The sequence below is a fragment of the Phyllosticta capitalensis genome, assembly GCF_038381095.1.
Source record: "Phyllosticta capitalensis strain CBS 128856 chromosome Unknown BKA78scaffold_1, whole genome shotgun sequence".
Classification (NCBI taxonomy): Eukaryota; Fungi; Ascomycota; class Dothideomycetes; order Botryosphaeriales; family Phyllostictaceae; genus Phyllosticta; species Phyllosticta capitalensis.
The window spans coordinates 2,962,303-2,989,619 of NW_027117439.1; the positions used below are offsets into that span (position 1 = coordinate 2,962,303).

General features: G+C 53.7%; 7 protein-coding genes and 1 non-coding gene across 8 annotated transcripts; 2 read left to right on the forward strand and 6 right to left on the reverse strand.

Annotated features, from left to right (window-relative positions):
- Window positions 1-1,036: 1,036 nt before the first annotated feature.
- BKA78DRAFT_244414 (uncharacterized protein) lies at window positions 1,037-6,083 on the reverse strand (the record flags this gene model as incomplete). The annotated part of the gene is made up of 2 exons (XM_066884029.1): window positions 1,037-2,182; window positions 2,229-6,083. 2 exons carry the CDS (start codon window positions 6,081-6,083, stop codon window positions 1,037-1,039), a joined length of 5,001 nt encoding a protein of 1,666 aa, XP_066749736.1.
- Window positions 6,084-6,566: 483 nt separating this feature from the next.
- On the reverse strand, window positions 6,567-11,350 carry BKA78DRAFT_303363 (TRAPP II complex). The gene is made up of 3 exons (XM_066887528.1): window positions 10,951-11,350; window positions 9,876-10,879; window positions 6,567-9,811 (listed from the first exon to the last, which is right to left on the reverse strand). Exons 1-3 carry the CDS (start codon window positions 11,114-11,116, stop codon window positions 6,884-6,886), a joined length of 4,098 nt encoding a protein of 1,365 aa, XP_066749737.1. The 5' UTR covers window positions 11,117-11,350; the 3' UTR covers window positions 6,567-6,883.
- A 154-nt stretch (window positions 11,351-11,504) lies between these two features.
- On the forward strand, window positions 11,505-17,187 carry BKA78DRAFT_303365 (uncharacterized protein). Its single transcript, XM_066887529.1, has 2 exons — window positions 11,505-12,219; window positions 12,288-17,187. The coding sequence occupies exons 1-2, from the start codon at window positions 11,826-11,828 to the stop codon at window positions 17,144-17,146; spliced, it is 5,253 nt and encodes a 1,750-aa protein (XP_066749738.1). The 5' UTR covers window positions 11,505-11,825; the 3' UTR covers window positions 17,147-17,187.
- A 527-nt stretch (window positions 17,188-17,714) lies between these two features.
- Window positions 17,715-17,804, reverse strand: BKA78DRAFT_t23. Its single transcript has one exon. It is a non-coding gene; the product is annotated as a tRNA-Thr (tRNA).
- Window positions 17,805-17,843: 39 nt separating this feature from the next.
- On the reverse strand, window positions 17,844-18,893 carry BKA78DRAFT_303368 (uncharacterized protein). The gene is made up of 2 exons (XM_066887530.1): window positions 18,418-18,893; window positions 17,844-17,980 (listed from the first exon to the last, which is right to left on the reverse strand). Exons 1-2 carry the CDS (start codon window positions 18,598-18,600, stop codon window positions 17,912-17,914), a joined length of 252 nt encoding a protein of 83 aa, XP_066749739.1. The 5' UTR covers window positions 18,601-18,893; the 3' UTR covers window positions 17,844-17,911.
- Window positions 18,894-18,902: 9 nt separating this feature from the next.
- On the forward strand, window positions 18,903-20,518 carry BKA78DRAFT_18537 (uncharacterized protein). The gene has a single exon (XM_066883490.1). It carries the CDS (start codon window positions 18,981-18,983, stop codon window positions 20,415-20,417), a length of 1,437 nt encoding a protein of 478 aa, XP_066749740.1. The 5' UTR covers window positions 18,903-18,980; the 3' UTR covers window positions 20,418-20,518.
- A 1,436-nt stretch (window positions 20,519-21,954) lies between these two features.
- BKA78DRAFT_349032 (MFS multidrug transporter-like protein) lies at window positions 21,955-23,758 on the reverse strand (the record flags this gene model as incomplete). Its single annotated transcript, XM_066890739.1, has 4 exons — window positions 21,955-23,090; window positions 23,166-23,219; window positions 23,267-23,632; window positions 23,686-23,758. 4 exons carry the CDS (start codon window positions 23,756-23,758, stop codon window positions 21,955-21,957), a joined length of 1,629 nt encoding a protein of 542 aa, XP_066749741.1.
- A 1,698-nt stretch (window positions 23,759-25,456) lies between these two features.
- On the reverse strand, window positions 25,457-26,753 carry BKA78DRAFT_245582 (Rieske domain-containing protein; the record flags this gene model as incomplete). The annotated part of the gene is made up of 2 exons (XM_066884136.1): window positions 25,457-25,660; window positions 25,716-26,753. 2 exons carry the CDS (start codon window positions 26,751-26,753, stop codon window positions 25,457-25,459), a joined length of 1,242 nt encoding a protein of 413 aa, XP_066749742.1.
- Between the last annotated feature and the right edge of the window lie 564 nt (window positions 26,754-27,317).

The window sequence follows — 27,317 nt, forward strand, 5'->3', positions numbered from 1 at the left end:
ATGCTCTCAACTTTTTTTGCTCACTGCCAACCCATCAAGCCACGCATCTGAACTATTTTACTCGAACGAATTTTCCTGCGCAACGCAGACAAGGTAGAAAATAAGAGAAAAACTTTTTGGTCAATCATAAACGAAGTCCGCCAGCCCATCCACACGCTATGCCGATTTCCCCATCCCCATCCCGAACCCTGGGACCCCATTTGATGCCAGAGAATGCCAACAACTTGAAAAGACGAGAACCGCGCCACGCGAAGAACAGAATGCCCGGCCCCGCCACCGCATGCTAACGGCGTCGTCGATTTTTGAGTCGAAAGAGACAGAATGATGAATGTGGTGCGCTTGTTCCACCCCTTGCGTCTCTTTTCTTGATCGAGCAGCCATCTGCACAGCCTTTGCGACCTCCAAAGACCAGAATTGCTGAAGTGCTCCTATGGGTTGAGTTGCGAATGTGTGTATGTACTGGAGGGCGCTGCAGAGAGTGCCATGAGGAAGGATGTTGTCCTTTCCACGATTCGGAGACTTTTGTTGTTTGAGAGATCTAGAAAGACGCATAGTTCCCTCAGTTTGGGTTTCGATGCTGCGGGATTTTGTTTTGTCAGGAAAGGGAAAGGAGAGCAAAAGTGAAATAGGCCGCAAAAGAATGTCAACTCCAAAGCAAGGTTAGCGGGCTTGTCCGCGTCCAGACCCGTACGCATCTCATTGATGCGAGCCCTGGCATTCGCCATTCTTTTGCGACCGAGCATGGCAATGGAAGGAGGGTAGTAGAAGTGAAAAGACAAGGAAATACAACGCCCAAACGGGGGTATCACAGTGCGCAGTCAGAAAAGGAAAAGATGTAAAGTCGAGGTACTCGAAATCCAGTGTACAGGAATTGAACGAGAAGGGGAGATGTGTCATTGACAATGGGTGAGATTGCGAAGGTGTGATGTCCTGCAGGGCCCCGAGTCCCAAACGGAGAGACGACGGCAAAACGACAAGAGCACCTGTCTCAGACTCTGACACCGTGAACGCCAGGGCCCTCCTCAGTTTTGTCGTTTTACTCGCTCGTGCTCCCAACGCTTGCATAGCTTTGCCTCTGTCCAAATGGTGCCCCGGGTGCAGTCAATCCACTGCCCCCAGCGGACCCTGCGCCCGCAGCCGACGAGCCCGTGATTGGCGTGGGAGTGGCAGCAGCAAGAGCTGCCGGGGGCAGGTGCTTGTCCCACAATCGCCTGATTTCGCGCAGCCGGTTGCGCCAGGGCGAGACATACTCGCCGGCTTCGCGAGCGGACCACACTTGACAAAACACCGAGGCGTTGAGGGCAAGCATACGGACGTAGGCAGGAAGGCCACGGCCCGATACCAGCTTTGTTTCCGATGCGGGAGAGATCTCTGGAAATCCAGGACGTGTGACGACTTGGACTTTGTAGTAGGCATCGAGATGTTGATGTTGATGCGAGGGTGGGATCGAGTTCGTATTCAGCGGTTGATCGAGCGGCTCAGCTGGCGGCGGAGGGATGAGCGTTGGATGTGATTCCGGAGTAATGACAATGTACACGTAGTTGAACTGCGAGGGAATCATGTCGAAATGGAAAGGATTTCCCGAGTTGTTGAAGACGATGTTGATGAAGTCATTGCCGATGTGGCGCTTTTTGTTGATGCACAGAGGGTCCATTTCGAGGTTGGTCGGCATCATCGTGAGAACGTGGAATACTATCTCGACAGCTCGGTCGCGCCAACAAATAGCAAACTCGCCGTCCATGTCCATCGATGTGTCGAGGCCTTGGGTATTGAATTTGGCCTCCTTGAGGCGGACAGCCTTGTTCTCTCCAAGAGCAAGAACGAATGATGTGTAGTCGCTCGTGCCCATGACGTTGGCGAGCACTTCTTGCTCTGATGTTTGCCCTTCGCCAATGAAAATTACGCCAACTTTGTGGCCATCGACAGTCGGAGAGCGATCAAGAGCAGCTATAGAGCGTTGCGTAGCTGCATCATCGGGCAACTGAATCCATGGATTCTTTTCTCCAGCATTTGGGTCGAGAAGAGTAATCGGCGCAAAGAAACCTTGAAAGATGTCTTCAGGCAGAACTCCCACGTAGGAGGAAGTGTAGAAGGCTTCGGCTGCCAAGCCAGTGAGCAACGGCACCTGATGCATGGGCGTTGGCGCAAGGGACGGGCGGTATATGCCATAGCTCGTGTAAGACTACAGAATTAGCATGCGTTTCGACAAATAGAGAAGCAAGCCTTACAGGTCTGCGTTTGATCATTTGAGTGACTCCAGTCCGCGCAGCAGTCTCAAACGTCAATAGCATCTCCTTGCCAATTACCCAAGACATTTTGGAAACGGGCCCGTCTGCCTCCGAGGAAAAGTTTTCGACATATTTGGTCTCGTCGCGGTCAGTGTGCGCACGACTGTGCAACATGTCAATGGTGATTTGAGCTTGCTCTTCCAAAGTCTCGCGACCGAAGCGATCCGTATGGACCAATCTTCTTGCAATCCACGGCACAAATTGCTTGCGATCCTCCAACTTCATGGCCATGAACCAGAAGGTAATGACATGATAAGCCAGAGCGTGGACATATTGGGACAGATCGTCGACTGGAGCCCGAGAATCCCTCTTCGCAGGCTGCTGGTCCGACATCTTTGAGTCTCTCAAATCGCGAGACGGTCCACTGTGTCTCAATGCGCTGCCACTCAGTCGAGCCGACGCAAGTTGTCCTTTCTCAGCCTGATCACGGACGTAGTCCAGGTAGCGAAAGCATACCCCGAATACCATCTTGAACTCGTCATCTCGAAAGTTGACGTACAAGTCAGGCAATCGGACAAGGTGAGTCAAGAACTCCAGAATGTGAATGGCGATTTGTGGCTGAGTGATGATCTGAGACATCCTTTGTACAAAATTCTGGAGATGCTTCGTTGTTGACTCTGGAATCTCGTGGCAGCATACTGTCAGCGCGTGGATACACCACTTTGAGGTCCTCTCCCACGTGCCCATTCCCAGCAAGAAAGATTTGACCAGCTCGTCTTGTTCACTCTTTTCAAAGTTCTTGTGGTAGCTGAGCAATATCGTCAAAATGTGGAAATAGCATACAGCAACATCGGCCCTCTTGAGGGAGGTGTAAGCGGGCGGTTCGGGGACGGAGTTGTTGCGAATCTGTTGGCAGAGGACGTTGCGCAGCATCTTGATCGCCGGGACGCTGTTCCTCCACGCGGTATGGTTGCAGAGCTGCGGTCCAATGTGAACAAGGAGATAGCTCAGGACTTCCCAGTCGGTGCAATTTTGGAAAAGCTTGATGACTGTTTCGATCCAGAGACCAATGTCAAACACGGCCCGCGCAGTGGGGACCAAAGATGGCTTCGGCTCGACTTCATCTTCAGTGACTTCTCCATCTTCTCTCTCATCATCGTGTGAAGCAAGTGGCTCCAAGTGCGTGAACAAGACAAGGCTCGAAGTTGATGGAGGGTCTTCGGGCAGCCCTGGTTGGCCGGCGCCGTACATCCACAAGGGTTGCACAGGCCTTGGTTTTGCCATTCCGCTCGAGACTCGAGAGGGCACACGAGAGTTGGGGCCTGTAGACACGCCCGGTGCGCCGGTGCCGCTGGCAACGGACCGACGATCACGAGAGGGGGCACGCTCCTCAACTGTCGTAGGGCTTATGGCTTCCACAGCAGGGGCGGTGATGTCTTCCTTCTGTGCCGCTGCAGCTGTCTCGGCTGTGCGACAAAGCACGGCAGCCATGCTTTCGCCCTCTGCGGCAAGACTTATGCGCAGACCATGATCAGCATCGCTCCGGAGACGTGATAAGAACTTGACGGCCGTTATTCGAGCGTCCATATCGCATTTGTCAGTTGCCGCGACCCAGATAATGAGCTCGTATGCCTTGTTCGTTTTCCAAACAGAGGTTCGAAAATTCCTGATGAAGATGCGGACAAGGGCTTTGGTTAGGACGTTGCTGGGGGACATGGGATTCTCCGCGAGTATCCAATCTTCCTTGGACTTCTCTGGCAAGCCTCCAATGAATTCCAACAAGTAAACCCGGAAGATGTCCATAGAGTACTCGACCAACTCTTCGGATCCGTCCGAAATCATCTTGACCGCAGCATCTGTGAGGACTTCGAGTACAGCCGGGTGGGTCTCTTCGTTGATGTGATCGATCACCAGTTTGGCACATTCGACCTGTACCTCGGTGGGAAGGACCGCGGCAACGTAATCATAAGCTTCTACAATGGCCCGTATGCTGTAAATGCGAAGTGCTGAAGACCTCTGCTTGTCCCGGAAAAATGGACCGAGTAGATGTTCCCAAGTGTCCTTCCAAGATGGATTTGGCGGCTGCAAAAGGCTTTCCTCTCTGTGGAAGTCAATGAGCCCTCTCGCGACGTCGTCTGGAAGCTTTCCACCAAGCCGGACAAGCAATGCCATGGTTTCCAGTCTTTGAAAAATGTCCAGTTGATCCCTGATTTCAAAAAGCCGAAGTAGTATTGCTCGCAACGGTACCGATGGGTGGAGGTTTTCGCCTTCTCCTGCCTCACCAGAAGGAAGAAAGCTGTGGTTGCCTAGGTCGTCGAATTCTCGTACGTCGTGGTCGGGAATCTCAAAAGAGCATTTGAGGATGATCTCCAGGAAGGTGGTCCATTCGTACTCGTCGAAGAGTTGACGTTTGTACTTATTGTCGTCGTTGGCGGTAAGAAGTTTCCATACAATGATGAGAACATCAGCATCCAAATGCAGATTGTCGGTTTTCATCTTCAAAAGGACCCGTTCATCTTCGGTCTTGAACTCGTTGCCCTGTCGATGCCCGTATTCGTCCGTGATGAGCTCACTGAGAGCTGGCATAAACAGTGACAGCTGCAACTCGGGGAGATGAGTAGCCCTCTCGCTGAAGAGCAAATCATCCAGCACCTTTACGGCTCCACGGACGACATTTGTGCGTTGTTTCGGCGAGCTCAATTTTCCATAGAGTATATTGAGGAAATCATAAACTCCTGCCGGAGCAACGTGTGATCCATAGAGATTGACAATTACTCTTTCCGCAAGATCTCTCAGATCACCCAGTTGTAGCAACCGGTTGCAGACAGAACAGAGAAGCTCCAAGCAGGGTTGAAGATGCTTCCGAGGTATGTCTTTATAGGTAATGAGAGTATCGATAACAATGATGCCGTTTTTGAGGTCAGGTTTCCGAGTGGTGCGCCGCGAGATGAACAGGACTTTTTCCAAAAGATCTTCGATGTGCCTGTCGGAGAGGAGCTTTGCATTGAACTTTATCAGGTCGATCGAAAGTTGAAAGACCTCTTCTAATCGGACATCCTCAGCGAGGACAGCATCAGACTTTGTATTTCGCTGAGTATCTCTTGCTGTACGCGCCGCAGCAAAGCATTTGTCCAACAATTTGCACAGGACCGGAGTAATTTTGGTCTCCAGGGCGTCAATGTTCCGGCCACCGCTTGTCAGAGAGCTTAGAAGCTGCAGTCTCATGCCCGTTATCTGTTCATGCTCGCTCGTAGCTATGAGCGAAAAAAAGTTGCTCCTTTCAGCGGAGGACAAAGTCGGAAGTTTGACCAAAGAGTACAAAAGTCGACATGCTGCTTGAGCCGCATCCGGATTTTCTGACCTGAGCAGCGACTCCTGCGCAAGAATCCATATCCCCCAGACACCTCGTATGGCATATTGATCGAGAATGGGACAGAGCCTATGCGCCGCATCGATGCGTTGAAGGAGGGGCGCTTTGGGACTGAGCTCTTCGATGTATTCGGACACTTCAGGAGGTCCGCCCATGACCGGAGGTATTGTTATGCCGGAGGAATCGAAGTGGCTAGGACGCGAGCGTATGACGTGCCGACTCGGCGTAGGCTCCACACCGTCTGCGGAGGATGGCTCGAGATGCCGGGGGAGGAATGAGACACTAGGTCGCCTCGCAAATATACCTTGTACAGGAGCTCCGCTGGTGACTGAGGAAGGAATATCCGTTGTCGAATGGCGGTTGCGGCCGATGAGGTCTTTGAACAGGTTCGAAATGGAGCTCGCAGACGCCTGGTTGCGGATGGGTGTCTCGGGAGACTTTGGAGGCTGAGGGAGCGCCTCGGGCGGCGGGGACGGGGACGACATGGCGACAATATTGGAGGTAGAGGGAGGAGCTAGTCTGAGAGTAGAGTCAGTGGAAATTTGAGCGCTGGGCCAGTTGAGGAGCATACCGCAGACGGTCGCTCTCAAGCTCGATCAAGCAACCCACTCAGCCTGAAGCATGGGAGGGAAGCCCGCCCAGCCCGATCCCGACAGCAGGTCTGCACGAGCAGTGGGCAAAGGGACGAGGGCGCGCCCTCAGAATTGCTCAAACTGATGTCCCAGAAGTGGCAGGTGCGGGTCGCGACAGGGCCGGGTTGGAGATGTTGGTGAAGTGGTCGAGTCTGGGGCGGCAGAAAAGTCCATGAGGGTGATCGGCGGCATGCGGACTAGGCGGCGAAGCAGAGAAAAGCCCAAGCCCTCAGCCCAACCGCGAGTAAAAGCGAGGGAGGTCGGCAGGAGCGAGGTTTGAGAGGATGTAGAGGCCAGGCACGCATCGAAAGAAAGACAGAATGGAGAATCAGAGGCGCGCGACAGACGGACTGACTTCTGGTGACTTTGCTGTTCCAACCTTGGACGGCATTCGTGGGGTAAGCGGACCTAAACCCAAAGCTTGCTAGGGCCATCGCCGCGCTGGCAAGGCCTCCCCAGTCGCTCTATTTACATGCACACTCATGCCTTGACGCGCTTCTACACCATGCCCGCGACCGATGGCAAAGCCATTAAGATGTGCTCCGTCCAGCTGACAAGCATCCAACTCCATGTTTTGAGACACCCATCCAACTCCCGCCATGCCGTCATCCCATGTCTCTCCATTTCCCCGCAATGGCTCCTGACCCCTCCTCTCAGACCATCACCTGAATCGCGCACAAAGGATTTACGTGATGCCCTGGGAAAGGCCCCTCGGTAATGTCCAAACCCAAGTCAACCTTCGTACCAGGCAGGACTCCCAGGGGCAACACTACGTCGGCTTCGAGATGCTGGACAGCGTGCGGTTCGAGCGTAATCAGCTTGGCCCAGTGCAGCAACTCCTTGCGAATCTCGTTCTTAATCATCTCCAGTGGGTCAACGCCGTCATCATGCCACACGTTGACCTCGGGGAACAGCTGGAATTCGTAGGCTGTCGCGCTCGTGTTCTTCAACGTGACGCTCAGCTGAACGCGCTTCCCGCGGCCAACGCAGTAAAGGGGCACCGCCGAAAATGATGCCTGGAGATGACGGCCGTGGGCATCCAGCACCAGGTGATAGTCATCCCCGGCGGGCAGGGCCAGGCGCTCGGAGCCAGGTATCGCGAACTGTATTTCCAAAATGCCCATGATGGCTCCCACATCTTGAGGAGTCAGGCTTAGGGCCTGGCAATTGACTTGGCCTGTCCGACCAGCACGGTCACGCCAGTGACAGTGAAGACTCTGTAACAGCTTCTGTCGATACCAAAAACACATCTTGTCTTCGCGCGAAATCTGTTGGACGTCGGTGAGGACAAATTGGCGATCTGAAGCCGCTGGAATCGCCTCGTTGGCGTAGTCTAGGAAAATTCGGGGAAGCAAAACCGCCATGCTGCTGGTCTGGCCTGGCTCGAGGAAGTCGGAACGGGCAGTAAGTTCAAATGCTCTATTTTCGGATGAGCCGGTATCATCGCAGAAAGCGTCGACTGAGAGCTCTCGGTCAGACGCGTTGGTGTAGTCGAATAGAAGCACGAAGTGGCTGTCAAGGTCTGCATCTGGATACTTTGCCCCAATTATCTCGCTTGCCGCTTTGCCTGGAAGGACCGCGAAATTGGAAGTCGTGATGGAAGGCTGTACGGTGACAGATATGTCCTGCGATACTCTACTTGTAATGTAGAATCGCTCAATCTCCGGAGGTGGGTTGGTCGCCGCATATTCGACACTTATCGTGCCTTTGGTGAGACCTTGGACACCATACACATCCACCGAAAAGGCCATGATGCCATTCGGCACAAGCTCAGCAGACGGGCGAAAGTCTTGCGACTTCCATTCGGACTGAGCAATGTCTAAACCAAGCTCATAAATCTTCGAAGGGACGTTACTCGCTCTCCTCAGTCCTTTCAAAGCGTCAGCAACGTCATTGCGAGAATGGAATTGCAGCACATGGGCAAGACATGGCTGATCCTTTTCGCTGTGGGCAAGCGTCGCCTCGAATCTTTTTGTCTCTCCTTCCAGGAGTGCCAAAGTATTTTGGACCAAGTCGGTCTTCATCAGCAGTGTTGGCTGTCTTGGGACGACCGAAACGGATGGCATGAGCGGCTCGCCTCCAGGCTGTAGCTTTACGGTCGTGGCGGTTCCAGGGCGCGAAGACTCCTCTGGTTTGGGGTTCTTCACAGCGTCGTGGCCTGTTTGCTTCATTCTTTCGAGCTCTTCTGGTGCAACACCACTGACCGATACTTCGAAATCATGCTCTCGACAGTCCTCCAATTTGATGCGCACTCTGGTCAGATTGTGAATGTCTGAAACATCGGCAACCACTGGGACCCTCAGAGGTTGTACTGCTTGCCCAGGGACATCGTATTTGAGGTTAGGCAAGCAATAGATTTCCACGCCCTTGTCTGATACAAGTTTGATGGAATGGACGGTCAGAGAAAATGCGAAGGGGTTGCGAAGCGTGATGATGAACTCGGCAGGTTCCCCTGCGACGAGGGGCACAATGACTGCACCTTTCGACTTGTCCCCAAAGGCTTGGTGTTCGAATCTTGCGCTACCCCTCTGATTTGGATCGTCACCGTCGAGGTTCTTTCGCAAATGAAGGTCTCGTTCTGCGCGCTCATGGTCATACTTGACGCTGTGAACAAGATGGTCGTACCAAAAGATGGATTCCAGCTCCGAAAGATCCTCTCCCATGGTCTTTGCGAAACCCAGAGTGCGCCTGATATTCTCTCGCAGACGCTGTTGATCATCTCTTGGCAGGATGCATCGAAATCCTGGATCGTTCTCTTCGAGAGGCTCCTGGGGAGCAGTGATGTAGAGGAATGCGGAGGAAAAATCGACAACGCCTTTCAAGTCTCCCATGGCTTCGCAAACTTTGATGCAACGGCGAAGAACCTCGGCCTTCAACACCAGGCTGCCATAGGTACGGAATTCATCTTGTCTTTTGATGTGGGGATCTATGCTCCGCCGCGGAGGAACACCATAATCTCGAATGAATTGCTCAAGGAAAATGAAGACCGTTTCGCCGTGTTTCTTGTCACCTGGAGGAACGATACCTCCAGAAAGCATCCCAGCGGCAGGGTGAATACCCAATTCCGCGGCACCAAGTTTCCGAGCCTGAAGTAGCGCAGGAACTAGGATGTCCATGAGAAGAGTGACGACAAAGGCCCTCTTTCTGGATAGCCCCAGCCTAGCCAAGCAGCCAGCAGCTTCGGCATACACAGTTGCGCGCTCGGCGTCTGTCACTGCGTTGGACTGATTGACCTCTTCGATTGCCTCGGAGAGAATGTTTGATATGTGGACAATTTTTTCAGAGCTTCCCTTGAGGGGAGGTAGCGCGTCGTTTTCCTCGCTACCCTCAAGTAAGGACACAAACTTTTCGGGCGTAGGGATCTCACTTTTTCCGATTCTTTCAATCGTTGTCAAGAGTTTTGCGGCGCGAATTTTGTTTTCCGAGTCTATCAGCGCAAGTAATTGCGCCGAGTCGGCTTTGAAAGACAGCTTGTAGAAGCTTGTGATGCGAGAAGTGAGGTCTGGCGTCCACTCGACCACAGTAGAGATGCTGCCAGGGACGGTCACTCCCTTTGAGCTCGGTGTACAAGACGCGGGTATCTGTTTGGAGAGAAAATTATTCTGTCAGTTGTCGTATTGTATCTACGAGAAAATTCGACCTTACCTCGAATTCATGGCCTTGAGAAACAAGGATCAAGCTGCAAATTAGCATTTGTTCCAGAGTCTTCGCCATGACCAAATGATCATTGATAGACTCTGCCCTTAGATGGACCTCGTGCGATCTCTTTAGTGCCTCAAGGACATGGCCTGCCATTAAGCAGACTTGAGCATCGACCATGTCGTGGCGACATGCATTGCTTAGCCGAGCCCTCTCCTCCATACTCCCCGACCCAAAGCCTTGAATAGAGAATCTCTGCAAAGCGCGGGGCTTAGAGATAGACTCTAATGTTGGAGTAGTTTCTCCCGACCTCCCGCTGGATGGTTCCTCGGCTGGAGAGAGTCCTTCTGGGGGACTAGGTCGCTGCGTTTCGTTTGGCAAAGTCAATCGTAATGGCATTGGATTCGCACGCATTGAATCTCTGTTGGCCGGCGAAGCTGAACGGGAGGACGGACTGTCTGGCGTTCCTATTCCGAAAGATGATTGACGGCGAACAAGCGAGAAGGGCGACTTAGGAGGTTGCTGAGGGACCGTGGCGCTTGAAATGCTGATTTCTGGAAGTGCTTGCAGCGATTTGGCTAGTGTTGTCATTTCGGCGAGAAGTAGCGAAGACAGGTCGCACATCACTGTCTTCATAGTTGTCTTTTTCGATTCCGAGATTGGAGGAACCAGAATCGTTTCCTCGGGGCACCAGGAAGGCAGAGAAGGGAGCACGCTATCAAACAAGAGCAGACTGTGTACCAGCGCCCGTGAGTACTGCTCTCGGAGGACATCGACAGCTTCATTCAATTCCTCCCTTTTCAACGCCACGTTGGTGCTGTCTACTACAGCGCCGGTTGGGCCTTCCTTCTCTAGAGCCTCATACTCTTGGCCGTCAGCGACTCCGAGAATCATGAGCGGCTCCCTGTACAACTCAAAAGGAGACAGGGCAAGATAAGAGGGAGGAGGCATTGACGTTGTGAAATGGTACAGAAGCATGCCATCTGGATTGCGTAGCGGAGAAAACGTTGCTTTTGATCTCACCATTAGTATCTTTGTCTTGCTACACATTTTGCTTTCTTGAATATCAGGGACGGCCTACTTCTATCCGGCCGCGGGTCCGGGCTTATGTCTCCGAGGCGAATGGCATGCTCCGGTTGTAGACGCTCAACAAACGAGTTGAATCGTGAGCGCTTGATCTTTCCCGCAGGCACCACAAGCACCCTGATGCGCGCCGGAGCGATGGGAGAGAATGGATCAACGGCCATGGTGACATCTGGTACGTGTAGTGACGGTCAAGCGGAATCAGAAGAGCACGGGTGGTGTCGAGCCGGTCACGCGTTGACGAGATACATGGGGGCGATTGTGCTCTGACGGGCCGCTTGTCTCTTCAATATGCTCTGAGGCTCAGCATAAGCGAGTCCGGGAGAAGATGCAGGGTGTAGGGCGAAAAGGTAGTGTTTGGCTCAACAGAGAACCCCCTGCTGTAGGTGGTGCCACGGGGCAGACGGAGGCGGTGAGAAGGAGTCCGGAAGTTTGTTGTTGCGATGGTTTTGCGGGCCGAGCGAGGGGCAACAGGCAGCGGCTGCCGATGGATCGACGTGAGACATGACTCGCCGCAGCAGGCTCGACGACATTCATCCACCCAACTCAACACCTCTCCCTTCACGCCTCTCTTCCGCAGTTCGACTTTCCGAGTCTGTCCCTTTCTTTACTCCTTTCTACACCTCTGCGCCTCCCCTTTGAATACCTGTCATCGCGCTTATCGCTTTCTTCCAGCGCACGGCCTTTGCGTTCGCCCGCCCGACGCGTGCATCGGAGGCGCGCTTCCACTGCATGTCATTGTACATACCTACGCAGCTTTTTGAGTCCAATCATTTTGGGGCGTTTATTGGCTTGCCTTCACGGACTGTGCTCCAGCTTCGCGCTGTTGCAATACATACCGATCGTTGCCTCTAAAGAGTCGCTACGCCCACCATGGCCACCGGAGTCAACTATGCTCGCATGCGCGAGCTGACCATGCAGGAAGGTCAAGATGATACGGTCACGGTCAACACACGCGCGTTGATCGACAAAGTTCTTGCTCGCTATTCTGCAGAATTCACGACCCTCAGAGAACTTGTACAGAATGCCGCTGATGCATCTGCATCAAAGGTGACTATCAAGTTCGAAACAGATCCATCCACCAAGGTGCCCTATCCAAGTAATCAAGAGCCAGGAATGGTCTTGCGCCATGTGATTAAGCATCACAGCTTGAGAAGCATGGATGTCTCCAACAACGGAAAGCCCTTTACTGACCCGGACTGGGCGCGTTTACGATGTATTGCTGAAGGAAATCCCGACGAGAGCAAAATCGGCGCATTTGGTGTGGGTGCGTACTTTATTCCCCTCATTTGATTGCTCCATGGTTACAGTAGTAATATCTAATGTGTTGAATAGGTTTCTATTCCGTGTTCAGCGAGTGTGATGAGCCCTTCGTCATTTCGGGCAACAAGACGATGGCATTTTTCTGGAAAGGAAACACGCTGGCCGTGCGATCATCTACTTTGCCTGCTGATCAAGCCTCCCCTTCCACCCGTTTCATACTCGACTACCGAAAGTCGTCCGAGAAGGAAGGGGACTTCACTCCATCAGGAATCCCAGATCTGTTCGAGCTCTCGAAATTCCTAACCACGAGCCTCACCTTTCTTTCTCTCGAAACGATAGAGCTCCATGTGGATAGTTTCAAGATTCTAGAGCTCACCAAGACCACTTCAGCCGCTGTTCCCGCAACTATTCCGTCACACATTAGCACAACCTCCGAGAAGGGCATCATGAAGATTCGCCAAGTCACGCATCAAACAGCCAAGATTCAGGCAGATTGGAGCAATGTGATTGCGTGGGACCGGAGCGAGCTGACCTCAAATGCTCCTGTGCAAGAGCCACCGCCTAGCGTTCCCTCAATCAAAGGGTTCTTTGCCAAGTTTAACATTGGAACGGCAAGCAAGAGAGAACAAGAGCAAAGGGAAGCAAGAGAAAAGGCGGCTGCGAAGCAGCGTGCGATTGCCGAGGACGTCGCTGGGCGATCTCAGGCCACGATATCCCTGAACATCAACTCGGTCAACATCGCGACCAAGGTCCCAACAACCCTCTCGCGAGAGCTTCTTCGAGCCACGAAGAAGCCGCCTCCGCAACAAACTTCGCTTTCTATTCTCACCACTCCCCATAGCGATTGGCAGAGCGCATTGTCCAACGCCGAAGGTCTGACAATCGACCGTGCTTCGGACCTGTTTGCTTCTGCCCTGCCTACAAAGCACGGGCGGATCTTCATTGGCTTTCCTACAGGACAAACTACCGGCTATCAATGTCACATCTTCGCCCCTTCTTTGATTCCCACAGTCGAGCGCGAGAGTATCGACCTCTCGAATAGACATGTGTCAAGTTGGAACGAGAGCATGCTGGAAATTGCTGGAATCGCTTGCCGCATGGCCTTTGACAAGGGCATGAGTTCTGTGAAAGAGAAGATGGATGAGACACTGAAAGCGGAGGGCATCAAAAAGCCTACAGATGCTCATGTGGCCAAGTCAATCCCGGATGCGATCCATGTTCTCACACAATGGACGGCGAAAGAGGCAACGCCGTCAGCCCTCGTTGGTAGATGTGTCGAGGAAGGGTTCTGGAAAGCGTCAAGAAAGGCAGAGATTCTGTCTACTCTGGGCATTCTTCCTTGCCAAGATGTGCGCGTCTCCGTCATGAAGCTCAACTTCCTTCGCGATCTCGCCATGGTTCCAGAGGAGTTGATAGAACAAAGCTGGGCATTTGTTGAAAAACTCACCAATCGGCGCATCATTCAGTATCTTACGGTCGAAGACATTGTCCAAAGACTAGAGAATAAACCATTAGACGAAGAAGAGATGCGCGAATTCCTCAAATTCACCGCGCGCATGTCGAACTCGGAGGTCATCGATGCCAGCGACCTCAAAAAGCTGTTCAACGCCGCCGTTCTTACAACTGAAAAGTCAGTAATTGCGCTCGGAAGCATCAGCTACTACCTCGTTCCTTCAAAATATCCGCCAGAGCTTCCATACCCGGTCACAGTCATGCCTCTTAGGTACACCAAGGATTTCAGCCGTGCAGAGTTGGAAGGATTTGGGTGGAGTGAACTTCCAATCGAGGAGTGGATTCGCTTTCTACTCGATCTCAACCAAAGGACTAGCGCCAAATCAATCACCAAAGGTCCTGATTTCGCCACACAGGTGCTCAAAGTCATTTCGAGACAGTGGGATCAAATGAGGGCCAATCAGAGAAACGAGGTTGTGGCACTGCTCCAACCACACACTGTCATGCCAACGAAAAACGGCATGCAAAAGCCCCAGCAAACCTATCATCCGAATGTCAAACTTTTTGAAGATCTTCCAAATCTGGTTGTGTCTGGTTTGAAGCCTAAATTTATTGAGGCTTTGGGACTTCGCCAAACCATCGATCTCGACTACGTCTTCACTCGCCTACTAGCAGGACCGAGCACATCATCAGATTCCAAGCCAAGGTGGAGCCACATGGATTTGATAGAATATCTCACCGAAGTGCGCGATTCTATTCCCCAGAAAGATCGTGTAGTTCTCGCCGACAAGCAATTTTGGCCTGTCGAGGACTATGCTGGCTTCAGAGGTGATGCCTCCAAGCTTTACCAGCTCAGGCAGCTATACGAACCTATCAAGGAGAACAAGGAGTTGGGACTGCCCGTAATCAGGTGGAAGCTCAACGTGGAGTACCGTACTTTTGACCCTAAGGCAAAATTCCTCAAAGATTTAGGCATGCGGGGGCTTCCCACGTGGATCGAACTCATAGACATGATGACGCAAGCTGTCAAGGCAAAGGACGCCGCCCACTATGAGACTGTTCTCAAGCACTTTATCGCCAATCGCCAACAATGGCCAAGCTCAACCGCTGAGGTGTTGGCCGAGAGGAGGGTCTTGCCAGTAGAGGGTCAACCATTTCCATACCTGGTCAGGTCTCTCGACTGTGTAACCAACAACCAGGCCTCAGTTTTCGGCTACAATATTCTTCGTCGGGATCTCCAACCGTTTTCGGCTTTGCTGGGCGTTCGTCGTGATCCCCCTGTCGAGGTTTGTGCAAGCTACATCATCAACACGCCACCGAAGAGTGTGCAAGAGGCCTCCGTCTTTTTTGGGTACATGGCAGGGAGAGTTGCTGACATTCAGAGCTCGCGTCTCGTTGCGCAAGAGCTCGGCAACGCACTTATAGTGCCGATTATTGGGTCAGGCGATGCTAAGAAGATTCGTCACGTTGCACCCAAATCATGCTTCGTTGGCGAAAGCAAAGAATTTGGGAAAATCCTAAACTTTGTGGACTTTGGGAGCATAGCGAATGCATTTCTCCGAACCGTCGGGGCCAAGGACCACCCGAGCATCCTGGAGCTTGCGCGCATGGTGATTGAGAATCCCTCCAAGGTTTTGCAAGAGTTGCAGCCAACCAAGTACCTGGACCTCTTGAGGCAATTTGCCGTCGAGGAGAAGGAACTCAAATCCGACAAATTCGTCTGGAATGCCTTCAAGTTGAAGCCTTTGCTACTTGCTTTGAAGGACGAGTCCAACGAAAGCAATGGATCTCAAGAGAAGGAGAAGGACCTTCTTGGTGATGACAGCGATGATGACGAAGCTGATTCCGCAGTCCACCAGGTCATGGTCAGCGCTGCAGCGCCTCAAATTGCAATTCGCGACAATGTTCAATACTACGCCGTATTCAGAGGCTCGCTCCTGATATCTCCAGAGGATGATGTTTTGGAGCAATTCTACCTGCGGCTCGGAGCCCAAAAGTTGAGCGACCGTGTGCAGGTCGAAAAGATTGCTGGCAATCCAGTCAGAGGAGGCGACGAACAAGCTGCAGTCTTGAAGAAGATGATTGTCGAACGCGTCCCGATCTTCCTGACGCAGTACGACAAGAACCAAATCCATCATGATGCTCGTTGGCTCGAACAGAATTTGGATGTCAAAGTTGTCTCTCATCTCACTCATAGACTTCAACTCCCGGGACATCGGCCAGTGTCTTTGAAGACGACTGCTGGTCTTCTTCGTCAAAAATCGCGATTCCAGACGGTCACGACCTTGTATGTGAGACCTGACTACGACTTTTACGAAGTCAGCCGCGAGCTGGTTCCTCTACTCTTGGTCCGTCAGAATCCAAAGCACGAAGTGCTCATCCTCGAGACCATTCTCAGCAACAGTCTACGGAGACTTCGCGACAAAGGCTATGATGTTCAGCGCATTCTTGCCAAGAAGGAAAGGCAAAAGGCTTTGATGGAGGCTCAGCTTGCCGAGGAGGAGAAGCAACGTCTTGCCCGAGCGCCGCCTCCTGAAACTGCTTCACCACCCACTGCCCGTCAGCCGCCACAAATTGAAGCCGCAGCCAGCCAGCCTCCAGCAAGTGCTCGTCCAAGTACACCTCCTGAGCAAAACAAAATGCCCGGTGGTTTTGGAACTCCAAGTCCTGATCGTGAAAATCACGAAAATCAAGTCTCCAGGCCACGTAGGCCGAGCACTGAATCAACTGCTTCTGGTGCGAGGGACAAATTCTTGTCAAATCTTCCCTCGGGGTGGTCAAAGACTATCAGAGATGCTCTCAACCGAACCCAAACAGCTGGTGGTGGCCAATCAAGCGGCCAGGCGAGCGGCCAGGGCACCGACACGCGCTCTGTTCCCGCCCACCGCGAGAATCCCAACAGCATGTCCTCTGACATTCAATCCAACCTCGCCGCGGCTCTGGAGAAATGCCGTGCGCATAACTCACCGCACGTCCAGTCTTCCATGCAAACAAAGGATGTCGACGAAGCAAAGGGTTCTTACTGTGACAGCAGCACAAGCAAGGATCTGAGCAGATGGTACGTGACGGAGAATGGCATCACAGTCTTCTTGACCAACCATCCGCGCAACCCCATCTCCACGTCGGATCCCGCGTTTCAAACAGGCCTGAAGCTGTTTGCCGGCCTGTTGCAGCGCATCGGCGCCATCTTCGGTCTCACCAACAGCGTCGTCAACATTTTCTACGAAGACGCCAGCAGCACCATTGCGTTCAATCAGGGCGGCTCGCTTTTCTTCAACTACTTTTACTTCTTCAATCTCCACTCTCGCAACCTTGGAGGAAACGGCTGGGATGAGGCAACCCTGTTCTGGTGGGAGGCGTTTTGCCACGAAATCGCGCACAACTTGAGCGCAGAGCACTCGGCGCAGCACGTCTTTTATGAGGGTAGCTTTGTAAAGGCAACTTTCAGGGGCGTGGCGGGCTTGCTGCAGGGATCGTGAGTTGAGGGGATGTAGCCGTAGGTAGTGCCAAAGGACGCTCGTCTTAGATCTTCATTGATAAAAAAGGACCCTGATGCATCATCTCCTTGCCGTGCTTGAATTCGATAATCGTACTGCTCAAGCCTGAAACCTTCTACATGGACAAATGGAAAAGCTAGTCACATTTCACACCAGTCAAATAGGAGGCGACATTGTCTATCCCTTTTCCTCTCGTCCTTTCGCTCCCACTGTGGCTTTGTCCTCCTCAGACTAGTCAGTGACTCTGTTCCACGTTTTTCGAATCGCGTGCGATGTTCCAATCTGACGAGTAATTCTTCTCACACCTGTCGACCATCCATCCATCTCCACCACCCTTTACCGAACCAGCCTGGCCGAAGTAGGACCGCCTGTAGCACAAAGCCTCCTGTTGACCACCTCATCGCCGGAGTCTTCTCTTTCCTCTGAATGCCGGTTCAGTTTGTCGAGACCAAGCAAAATAGATGCTCCTCATCCTCCAGACTGACAACCTCGTGGAGGAGACGCCGGCACTTGCGTGCAACATTGAGGGAGTGCAAAACGGCAAAACGAATGCTTCCACTGAGATTTGAACTCAGGACCTCGGCATCACTGATGATGATCAGCTACTAGTGCCGCGCTCTACCAACTGAGCCATAGAAGCCGTGTTATTGGTGTTGTTTGTTGAAAGGAACGGGCGCACAATTTGTTTAAGTATTGAAGAAAGACACTTTCCTGAGCCAGAGGAAAGATTTGTTGAGGCTTCAGGAGTCAGTGACAGCTGCGCGGACGCTTGTGGAAAGAATTTTCTCCTGAACGACGCAAGGGGGTGGGGAAGATCTGCTTTCCCATTTGGGTTAGAGGCCGGTCAAACCCGATTCGTTCTCAAAGTCCCAAAAAATTTCAATAGAGATGATTGTGCAGTGGCTTAATACTTGGTGCAGGACAACAAGACCAAAGCAGTCTCCGGACGTCGGTCAAACGTGAAGCATGAATTTTTTGGTGGCCATAGAGGGGTGTGTTGAACCAAGGACCAGTTGGGGGCTGCAAGGCTCAGGGCGTGATGGCCCATGCTTCGAGGCAGCGCTGCAGGTTGTGGCGCAGCAGTACGGGCAATGAAATGCGGAGAAACGAGAAACGAAAAGAGAAAATTCGCAATCATGCAAGCGAGCTGGACTCAGAGCGGCCAAAATCCTTGGCGAAGAAAGAGATGAGGCACTAATGGAGCAGCTCTCAAAAGAGAGGAAGAGAGCATTTAGGGCAATCAGACAACGCACCAACCGTCGAATCTCGAAGTCTTGTGTGCCAGGGATTTTCGCCATGACTTTTGGCACCAATCTGATAAGGAGAGCCTGTCTGACATGAGATGCCAAGGAGCAGGCAAGCAGTTGAACGACACAACATAGAGACGATGAAAGCACTGTCGCTATGAGTTGACAGTTTGAAAAGTAGTGCCGCATGTGCCGATCCGGAATCCAAGGGAAACGGCACAGACCGTTTTGACATGGCGTAGTAGGATCAACGACAGTTAGGAGAAGGGAGAGAAGTTTAGCAGACAAAGTCGAGCTCTTGATCGTGAGTTGCTTGAGATGTCGTTGTCCGGTTCAGACAATGAGGAAGCAGCAGGGAAGATACTGCCTCGAGCACCTTCCTGCCCGGCCAACTTCGCCGAGACCTCGAGACGGACGGAAGCCACAGGGATGACGCAGCTTGGAAGCACGGGCCGACCCGGCACTTGACTCCGCTGTCAGCCTTAACAGCTCTTCCATCACCATCCCCGCTCCTCCGCACCTGAGCTCCCTCGTCAACCCTCCTCCAAGAAGACCGATCCCTCGACAACATGCCGAATTTCCTCTCTGCCGCCGGGCACTTGGTGCAAGGCGCACTATCGTTGGCCAAGGGCGAACGAACCTTCAAAGCAACTTTTGCGCCGATTCAAGGAGCCCCGCTGCCACGGACCGGACACAGCATCAACGTAATAAAAGGGCGGGCTTATGTTTTTGGCGGAGAAGATGCTGATGGCCTCATCACCGACAATGACATGCACGTCGTGATCCTGCCTTCATCCGGTGTGCGCGAAGCCGACTATTACTCGATCAAGGCGAAACCCGCCGTAGCAGACGGTCCAGTCCCCGCGCCGCGCAAAGGACACAGCGCGTCGGTGGTCGGAGAAGATATTTTCGTATACGGAGGCGTGCTGTCGGAAGATGACGAGCAAGAAGCTGAAGGCGTTGTCTGGGTCTTCAGCCCGGTTCGGTCTTCGTGGACCGCACTGCACCCAAGCAACTCGGCACACCCAACTCCCGCACCACGCTCACACCACGCATTTACAGCGACAGAGGAACCGCGACCAAAGGAAACGACACCGCGTCAACAACCCGGACTTCCTCAGCAGCCTGGCGACCCGTCCCTCCACGTCCCCGAGCCTCCGGCCCCTGGCTCCTGGGGCACGCTCTTCATATCATGCGGCGCAAGCACGAACCCCATCGCAAGCGGCGCGCCGGTTCACGACTTGTGGACCTTTGACATTCGCACTCGGACATGGACATCGCTCGCTGCACCGCCAGGCCCTGCACGCATCGGCGCTACCATGGCAATGGTTGGAACACGGTTGTACCTGATTGGCGGCTCGAGCGGACCAGCAGTGACACCCGATATCAATGGCAGCAGCAATGCCGTGCCGTCAGAGCTCTGCACGCTGGATGTGAGTGGGCTGTGGAAGTTTGCCGAAGCAGGCGGACCACCTGCGCGGACACAAAATTCGCACTGGGAGATTCTGCCGCACGAGCAGGGCGAAGGGCCTGAGGGAAACCGTACCGGTGCTTCGCTGCTCGAGTACGCGACAGGTCACGGCCGGCACTACCTGCTGCTCGTCGGCGGCGGCAAAGACCTCGACGCCGTGGCGGCGGCCGAGCGCGAGCTCCGCGGTCTCGAGGACCCGCCCGCCTACTGGGACGACATGTGGGTATACCAGCTCCCGGCGACAGCAGGCAGCAGCGCCAGCTTCAAGGATGCCACACGACGCCAGACGCAGCTCGATGTGCGTGAGGGGCTCTGGACCGAGGTGCTGTACCAGTACGTCAACGAGGCAGGCGACGTCGTCAAGGAGCGGCCACTGTCGCTGACAGGGGCGGGAGCCAAGGGCATGGGTGGACGGACGGGCTTTGCAGCTGCCAAGGGCACCGAGGTCGAGGGCGCAAGTGTCGTCGTTTGGGGAGGTGTGGACGAGGTGGGCAAGGCGTTTGACGACGGCTGGATGATCACCGTGACCAGGTAGTCGATGTCGACTGCTGCCTCTTCGACCACCTCGTCCTCGAAATTTCAAGGTAAGCAAGGCATGAGTTCTGCCGGCTAGACTGGACCGATCTTTACACACTGTACAAAGAATACCTCCTACCCACTGTACATAAAAAGCCCCGGCATGACGCATCAACGGCCTCATCTAGCATTTTCAGGATATCAGTATATGGCATTTTAGCATGAATGGCATGTCGTGGTCCTATTTCTCCGCTCACACTGGTCGTGATTCGCACCTGCACTTCGAGACGTCTCCAATCAAGAATATGATGTCTTCTCGTCTATCATTGGATCTCGAGAGGAAGACGTGCGTGATGCGATGGCGCCATGGCACGTGGAGTGAGGTGCTCGCTCGTGTGTCTCACCCAGGTTATACAAATACAACGGGCGGACGCTGCTGCTCCCTTTTGACCTCATCTCAATCCTTTTCGTGTTTCATTTCGCCCCCCTATTGCGCCTGCCCACCTGCGGATAAAGACGCATCCAGCTTTTGCGCGAGCGCCAGCACTTGTCTTTACGGATACGCCTCGTGGTTTTTCAAATTTCTTTCAATTTTGGGGGTCTACCAAGACAGTAGATGAACAGAGAGACGGAAGGACAATTTCTTGGACTCTCATTATGAAAGGCCAAAGCAGGACAGAAGCGCTGGACGAAAAAGACCAACAGATGAATCGCCAGACGCTAGAAAGGAAGAAAGAGCAGAAGAACCAAAATCCAATTTCTTTGAGCAAAAAAGCAAAAAAGACGCAAAATTGGTGGACAATTTGGGGGGGGGGGGGGGGGCAACAAATTTTGGCCTTCACTTGAACGAATACACAACCGGCGGCTCGCCTCACCACACTCTTAAACACGCCACGACCCCTCCTCGCCGACGATTCCAACGCTCGCTCGCTCGAAACGAAACGAAACGAAACCAACGAGACGCCCTGGCAAATTGCTCAACGCTCAACGCTTCCAACGAAAAACCAGAACGGATGCCATTGCAAGACGCTCATTCTGGCCGTCTATAGCCGCCGCTCGCTGATGACAACCATGATTTGACGAGATGGGGATCGAAAGGATATGTGGTCTTCTTCATGAGCCCAAGAAAAATGAATGCGCCATCTAAACGCCTTGCGGAAGTAAAAGAAAGCAAGAACAGAGAAGTAGGTAACCCAGACGCCGTGCGGAAAAGACGATGAACAAGAAGCAGACGCGAAGAAAAGCAGAGCCAAACGCCTTCTATGCCGTCCCAAAATTCCACCGCCATGACCAGAAACCAGAGACAAACGCGTGCGGTGAGACTGGAAACAAACCAAGCAGCAAGAAGGTAAGAACGGACAAGAAGAAGCAAAGTCGTAAAGGTCGTGTCGCCAAACCGCAATCCGCGAAACCCGAGCGCAAGGAACAAATCTTGCGCCCTTCTTTTTCTCTTTTCAAACAAGTCGTTTTTGTCTTTCTCAAACCTCGTCGTCTTTCATTTCATTTTTCAGCTTCGTCAGTCGACAACCATGTAAGCTTGGCAAGAGATTATTACTCTACGCCGCCTCTTCCTCGTCTTCCACGGTGATGTGGACGACCTCGTGCTTGAACTCGTCCTCGGGCTTGGGCATGAAGCGGCAGCTGGCGGCAGGGCCGACGCGAGTTGCGCGCTTGTTCTCGCGCTTGAAGAAGGGGACCTGAGCGGCACCGGCGAGGGCAACCAGCGCGCTGAACCACCACGGGAGGGCAGTGAAGTGGGCGTGGGCGCCGAGGCCGTAGAGCCAGCCGCCGATGGGCGAGGAAAGGGTGCGACATGCGGCGCCGGTGCTGGCGGCCAGGCCGTTGATCTTGCCGAGCATGGTGGGCGAGGGGGAGGCCTCTTTGATCAGGATGAGGAGGAGGGGGTAGGCAACGATGGAGAAGAAGTTGCGGACGATGAGGCAGGCGTAGATGGCGGGGTAGAGCCAGCCCGAGGGCATGAGGACGAGGTAGGGGACGATGAAGTAGGCGATGGGGTGGCCAATGGTGACGAGGATGAAGAGCCGCCACACGCCCATCCACGAGGCCATGAGCGGGAAGACGACGGCCTGGATGAAGAGGGCGATGACGCCGTTGACCGACAGCACGAAGCCGACTTGCTGGATCGTCATGCCGAGACCGCCGGCTAGGGGAAGAGAGGACAGGGCGGCGACGTCGGCGTGCGCGCGCTTGTCTTGCAGGAAGATGGGGAGCAGAGTGTCGTATGTCATGCTGTGGTAGGTGAAGAGGCCGAGTGCAATCACGAGCATCACGACACTTCTTGTGAAGACGGTGGTCGGCTTGACTTCAGGGGACTCGTCGACAGACTGTCCGTCGGCCTTTACCGTCCAGTTGGACTCTTGTTGCACGTTGACCCGATCAAAAGTGCCGTACGACTCGGTGGCAAGGTTGGCGGCAGCATGTGCCGTGGCACCAGCAGTGGGCATCAGGGGAGTTTCGGCCGAGGTCTGCTGGAGATCCTGTGGGCTGCTCCATGGCTGCATGTCAGGGTGGGTTTCCTCGAGGAAGAGCCATCCGGCAACAATGGATCCAAGCAGCATCAAGGTGCAAATCAGGTTGGGGAGGAGGTAGGGGAACGTGTCAAAGATGGAGCCTTCGGGGAAGATGGCGGGATAGTTCTTGCATGGTTCGGCAAAGTATCCGCCGATGGAGGCTGTTCAAGTCAGCAACAAGAAGGGGGCGAGTGTCCAAGAATTGTCAGTTTGCAAGAGCTGGGGACGGTACTTACGACCGATGATTGTTCCGACGGACCAGACAAAAGGCATAACGGCATAGGCTTTGGCTGGACAAGGTCAGAATCATTCGAAAAAAGGAGGTCGATCAACTTACGCTCATGTTCCGGCTTGTGGACAAGCTCGCCGACCATGGTCTGGATGACGCCAATGTTGCCATTGAGGATGCCACCGAGGGCTCTGCCCAGCAAGGCCACCCAAAAGCTTTGGGCGAAGCCAACGATGAGGAGGGAAAGAAGAGTGCCAGCACAACCAAGGAGAAGCACGGGCTTCCTACCGATGCGGTCGCTCAGTCCACCCCAGTACATGCCGCTGAGGGCCTCAGCGAGGGCAAAGGCAGAGATGAGAATGCCCGAGTAGAGAGCAGCATTGTTCTCGTCGGTGACATTGTAGTGGAGGACAAGCTTCCATGCATAGGGAAAGATGGAAGTAAGCGCAACTGGCTCTGCGACTCTGACGAGGGCTGTTGTTGGAGTCAGCAGGGAGGCGAGTAAACAAAAGAGCAAGGAGACGTACCAAGAACAAACAGTTGGCTGGTGGGAAACTTGGAGGGATCTCGAGGATATCTTCTCTGCTGGGTAAGAAACATGTTCCTTCAAAAACCTGTTGCTCTTACGGATGGTCAAGACGCGACGAGCTGGTGCGGAGTCGGCAGCAGTGATGTGGCTGGATTAAACTCGCAGGCTGGGTAGCGCTTGACTGGGGACCCTCTGGACGACGAGCACAGTCGGCTGCTTGCTTGACGATAGCACGAGCAGTGAGAGTGCGCCGAGAACAGAGTAGAGGGAGTAGCAGGAGAGCAGAGCAAAATTGGAAGTGCGGGCAAAGGTTTTATTGTTTCGGGGCGACCACATGCTGCGTGGGTGGGTGGTCCATGCATGCTCATGGGGGTTTCCCAGTTGGGCTACCACGCACTCGGCAATGAAGAAGATTCACGAATGCCCGCCGCGCATCGTCCCGGATCACAGCAACGCGATGGCGCTACCATGGCTCGATCGCCGACGCCTCCAAGTGGATCCTCTTTCTCATGTTCAAATTCCGTCTACGGCCGACTCTTCTCCGTCGTCGTCAATGTTGATGGTCGTCGTTGCGGCGCGAGTCAAACTTCAGAGTTGCCGTCCCAGCATCCAGGAGATCGGCCGCTAGCGTCGACCCGGCTGCGTCTTTTTGAACGTCTTGATAGGCCAATGTGCCTGTGCACGGCAGAGCCGCCCCGGGCGCCACGATCCGGTCAACACAGACTCATCCAGTGCCACTCGCTCAACGCTCCGTTACAGCCACTCTCCTCTGCTTCTCCGCAGGGCTGGAAGGATTGCACTGCCCTCGAATCATGGCACTCGCTCACTGTCGCAACATGTCTATCTATACTTCAAGGGTCCAAGGCTTGTCTTGAGGTCTGCTCGAGCTAACTTCTTTTCCGTAGCTTGACCTGTCACCCACGGTTGACTTGCCGGAAATGAGCTTGACAAGCGCTTGGAGGAGGTAGCCTTTGCGCTTGCTCCGTCCCATGACCCTTCGTATCTGCTGCCCGCCCGCTCGCTCTCACGCTTCGCTCTCGTCGCTCACCTCAACTCTAGACCCTTCGGTCGCACCAGCTCTTCTCGTGTCATGTCCTATCGCATCGCCCCGAGCTGCCTGTAATCAGTAGAGGAAAAAAATCCCTCACCAAATGGCCTTGCGTGTTGCTGTGCGACTGTCATAGTCTGGCCCAAAGGAACACGGACACACACACATCGACACATCACTGCCTACCTTCCTACTCGCCGACTGCTCGTGTGCCACCATTCCTTCGACCCTCCTCCGCTCCTCCCGCTGCCACTGCCCGTTCTCTACTTTGCTACTTTTTGGCCGCCACAGACTAGTCTAGCCTGCTCCTTCTGACTGCATGTGGCGTGTTTAATCAAAGCACTTGTACCTAGGAAAAGGACTCAAGTCCGTACCGGCGACGTGGGAAACATGTGTTTCATCTGGATCCAACATGCGCACCCTTTTTCCAACGTTCGCCCCTTCCACGACGGAAAAATTCCCGCGTCGTCATGATAGGCGTCCCCAAAAGTGTTGGTCTTGGTTGCCGACCAATCAGCGACCAAGGAAACCGTTTCCGTTTCCGTTTGTGGCCGTCGGCAACTGTAAACGAACGTCGCCCGCCTTGATTGGGACCTTGTCATCCTTTGTGGTTTTGTTGACACATATATTGATAGTGCTGCTTGCTCCTCTCTGTTGACAAGCTGATGCTGATGCCATGCAATGGTCTTTTATGCTTTTGTGATGGATGCCTCCCATGTGCTCACCATGCCAGCTCCTGTCGCGCCCCGCAACTTGCCTTCTCCAGCTCCGAGCAAAAGGCCTCCTCCTCGCTCAGCTTCCCCGTCTTCATCTCGCCAAACAGTTTCGGAGTCGCTGGCCAGATTTCCACTCCGCCCTGTGCCAGTTCCTTTTGGCGATGCGTCATGACTTCCTCTCGTACCGTCTTTTGGAAGTGAATCGGGCCCTTGGAGCTTTGGTAAGTGCCTGTCATTCGTTGGGTGGGTGGATGGGGACACTACCTTTTCACTCTCTGGATGCAGCTCCCCGTTGATAAAGACGCCAGCGTTGAGATTCTCTTGCGCCCCAAGACAGAGCTGCCGGTCCTCCTCGAGCACCTGCTTGTAGAATGCGTTGATGGCGGCAAACTCGTCATCCGTGGAATCATGGGACCGATAGACTTCATTCTCAATCCTCGTCTTGGTGGGGCCCACTGGAATCATGCGCTGGATATAAAAGAAGTTTTGCGTAATCGTCACCGACGTCGACGGGAAGAAAAAGGTGATGGACCGTTTGAATTCGTCTTCGTCGCCACGACCCTCCTTGTTGATGATTTCATGCTCCAAGCATCCACCGCTCGGCGACACTCGGTACTTGGTCAGATCCGACACGCCCGCAATCAGTGGGTGAGACGTCGGACAGTGGTAGCACTCGTTGTAATTGTCAATGACGCTCTTCCAGTTGGCCTCGAGCTCCATGTCCCACACGTGGTCGTAGACGTAGCCGCCCGCAAAGTCGAAGTTTTGCATCCGCGGCTTGTCGTAGACGCCGCCAAAGTCGTCCTCCCACTTGACGTCGGGCTCTCCTGCTTGGAGGTTGACCCAGACGAAGCCTGCCGGATCAACCCGAACGTGGATAGGCAGAAGCCCGTGTTGGCTCTTGTCGAACCCTTTTACCGAGTCGAATCGCGGAGCCTTGGCGAGGTTGCCTTTGAAGCCGTAGGACCAGCCGTGGTATTTGCAGCTGAGAATGCTGGCTTTGCCGGAGCGCTGCTCCACAACAGGGTACGCGCGGTGTCGACAGACATTGTGGAAGCCGTTGATGTTGCCTTGGCGGTCCTTGACCAGGAAGAAGGAGAAATCGGCGTACACAAACGAGACGTACTCGCCCGGTTGCTTGAACCTGAGGTTATGCGTGACGAGTATCCATTTTCGGGAAATGATGGCTCTTCTCTCCAGCTGGTACAGTTCCGGCGATCGATACCAAGAAGCTGGTAGGTTTCGCGCAGGCTCTGGCTTGGCGTCCGCGGTTCCTGACGAGAATCCAAGGAATCGTAGCATGTCGTCGAGGTCGGGTCGAATCAATGGGTTTGATAGAGAAGACCTAAAAGCTTAATGCTACCAAGCCCGCGATTGGCGTCGAATTTCCATTCCGTTTATTTACGACCGCGCGTTTGTAGGTTACTGCTTCCTTTAAACGCTTTCCTAAAATCGAAGCTTCACAAGGTCCATCCACTTCTCGAAGGTGGGGAGGGCTTGATAGTGCGAAGCGAGAATGGGGGTGGGGTCAGGGGACCGGGCCGGCCCATGAGCCCCGAACTTGGTGATAAGCAATATTTCGCAACGATACATCTAGCCATCGAGCCTGAGGAGAATGAAGAAGGAGAGGTTGGTTCTAGCTCTAGTTCTTGAACTGAAATACCCCTGGGCATGGCGTGAGGCAGTAATCCGATTAGCGTGCGGCGGATATTTTCCCAACTTAAGCCATAGCTCCCACAACTGTCTGGACATTCCTCAAAAGCACATGCTTGAACACTCCCAGCTCTTCAAACGACGCGAACGCCCGTGATGTCGCGCCTAGTGATTTTCCGATAGGTGGTCGAGCAGAGGTCCAAAATTGATGTG

Excerpts from the sequence above, each read along its gene's own strand:
- BKA78DRAFT_303368 (XM_066887530.1), bottom strand. The coding sequence starts at position 18,600 with ATGCGGCACTACTTTTCAAACTGTCAACTCATAGCGACAGTGCTTTCA. Across the intron at positions 17,981-18,417 it reads ACTTCGAGATTCGACGGTTG|ATCTTCCCCACCCCCTTGCG; the intron begins GTGCGTTGTCTG and ends ATGGGAAAGCAG.
- BKA78DRAFT_303363 (XM_066887528.1), bottom strand. The coding sequence starts at position 11,116 with ATGGCCGTTGATCCATTCTCTCCCATCGCTCCGGCGCGCATCAGGGTG. Across the intron at positions 10,880-10,950 it reads GGACCCGCGGCCGGATAGAA|CAACGTTTTCTCCGCTACGC; the intron begins GTAGGCCGTCCC and ends TGAGATCAAAAG. Across the intron at positions 9,812-9,875 it reads CTCAAGGCCATGAATTCGAG|ATACCCGCGTCTTGTACACC; the intron begins GTAAGGTCGAAT and ends CTCTCCAAACAG.
- BKA78DRAFT_18537 (XM_066883490.1), top strand. The coding sequence starts at position 18,981 with ATGCCGAATTTCCTCTCTGCCGCCGGGCACTTGGTGCAAGGCGCACTA.
- BKA78DRAFT_303365 (XM_066887529.1), top strand. The coding sequence starts at position 11,826 with ATGGCCACCGGAGTCAACTATGCTCGCATGCGCGAGCTGACCATGCAG. Across the intron at positions 12,220-12,287 it reads AATCGGCGCATTTGGTGTGG|GTTTCTATTCCGTGTTCAGC; the intron begins GTGCGTACTTTA and ends TGTGTTGAATAG.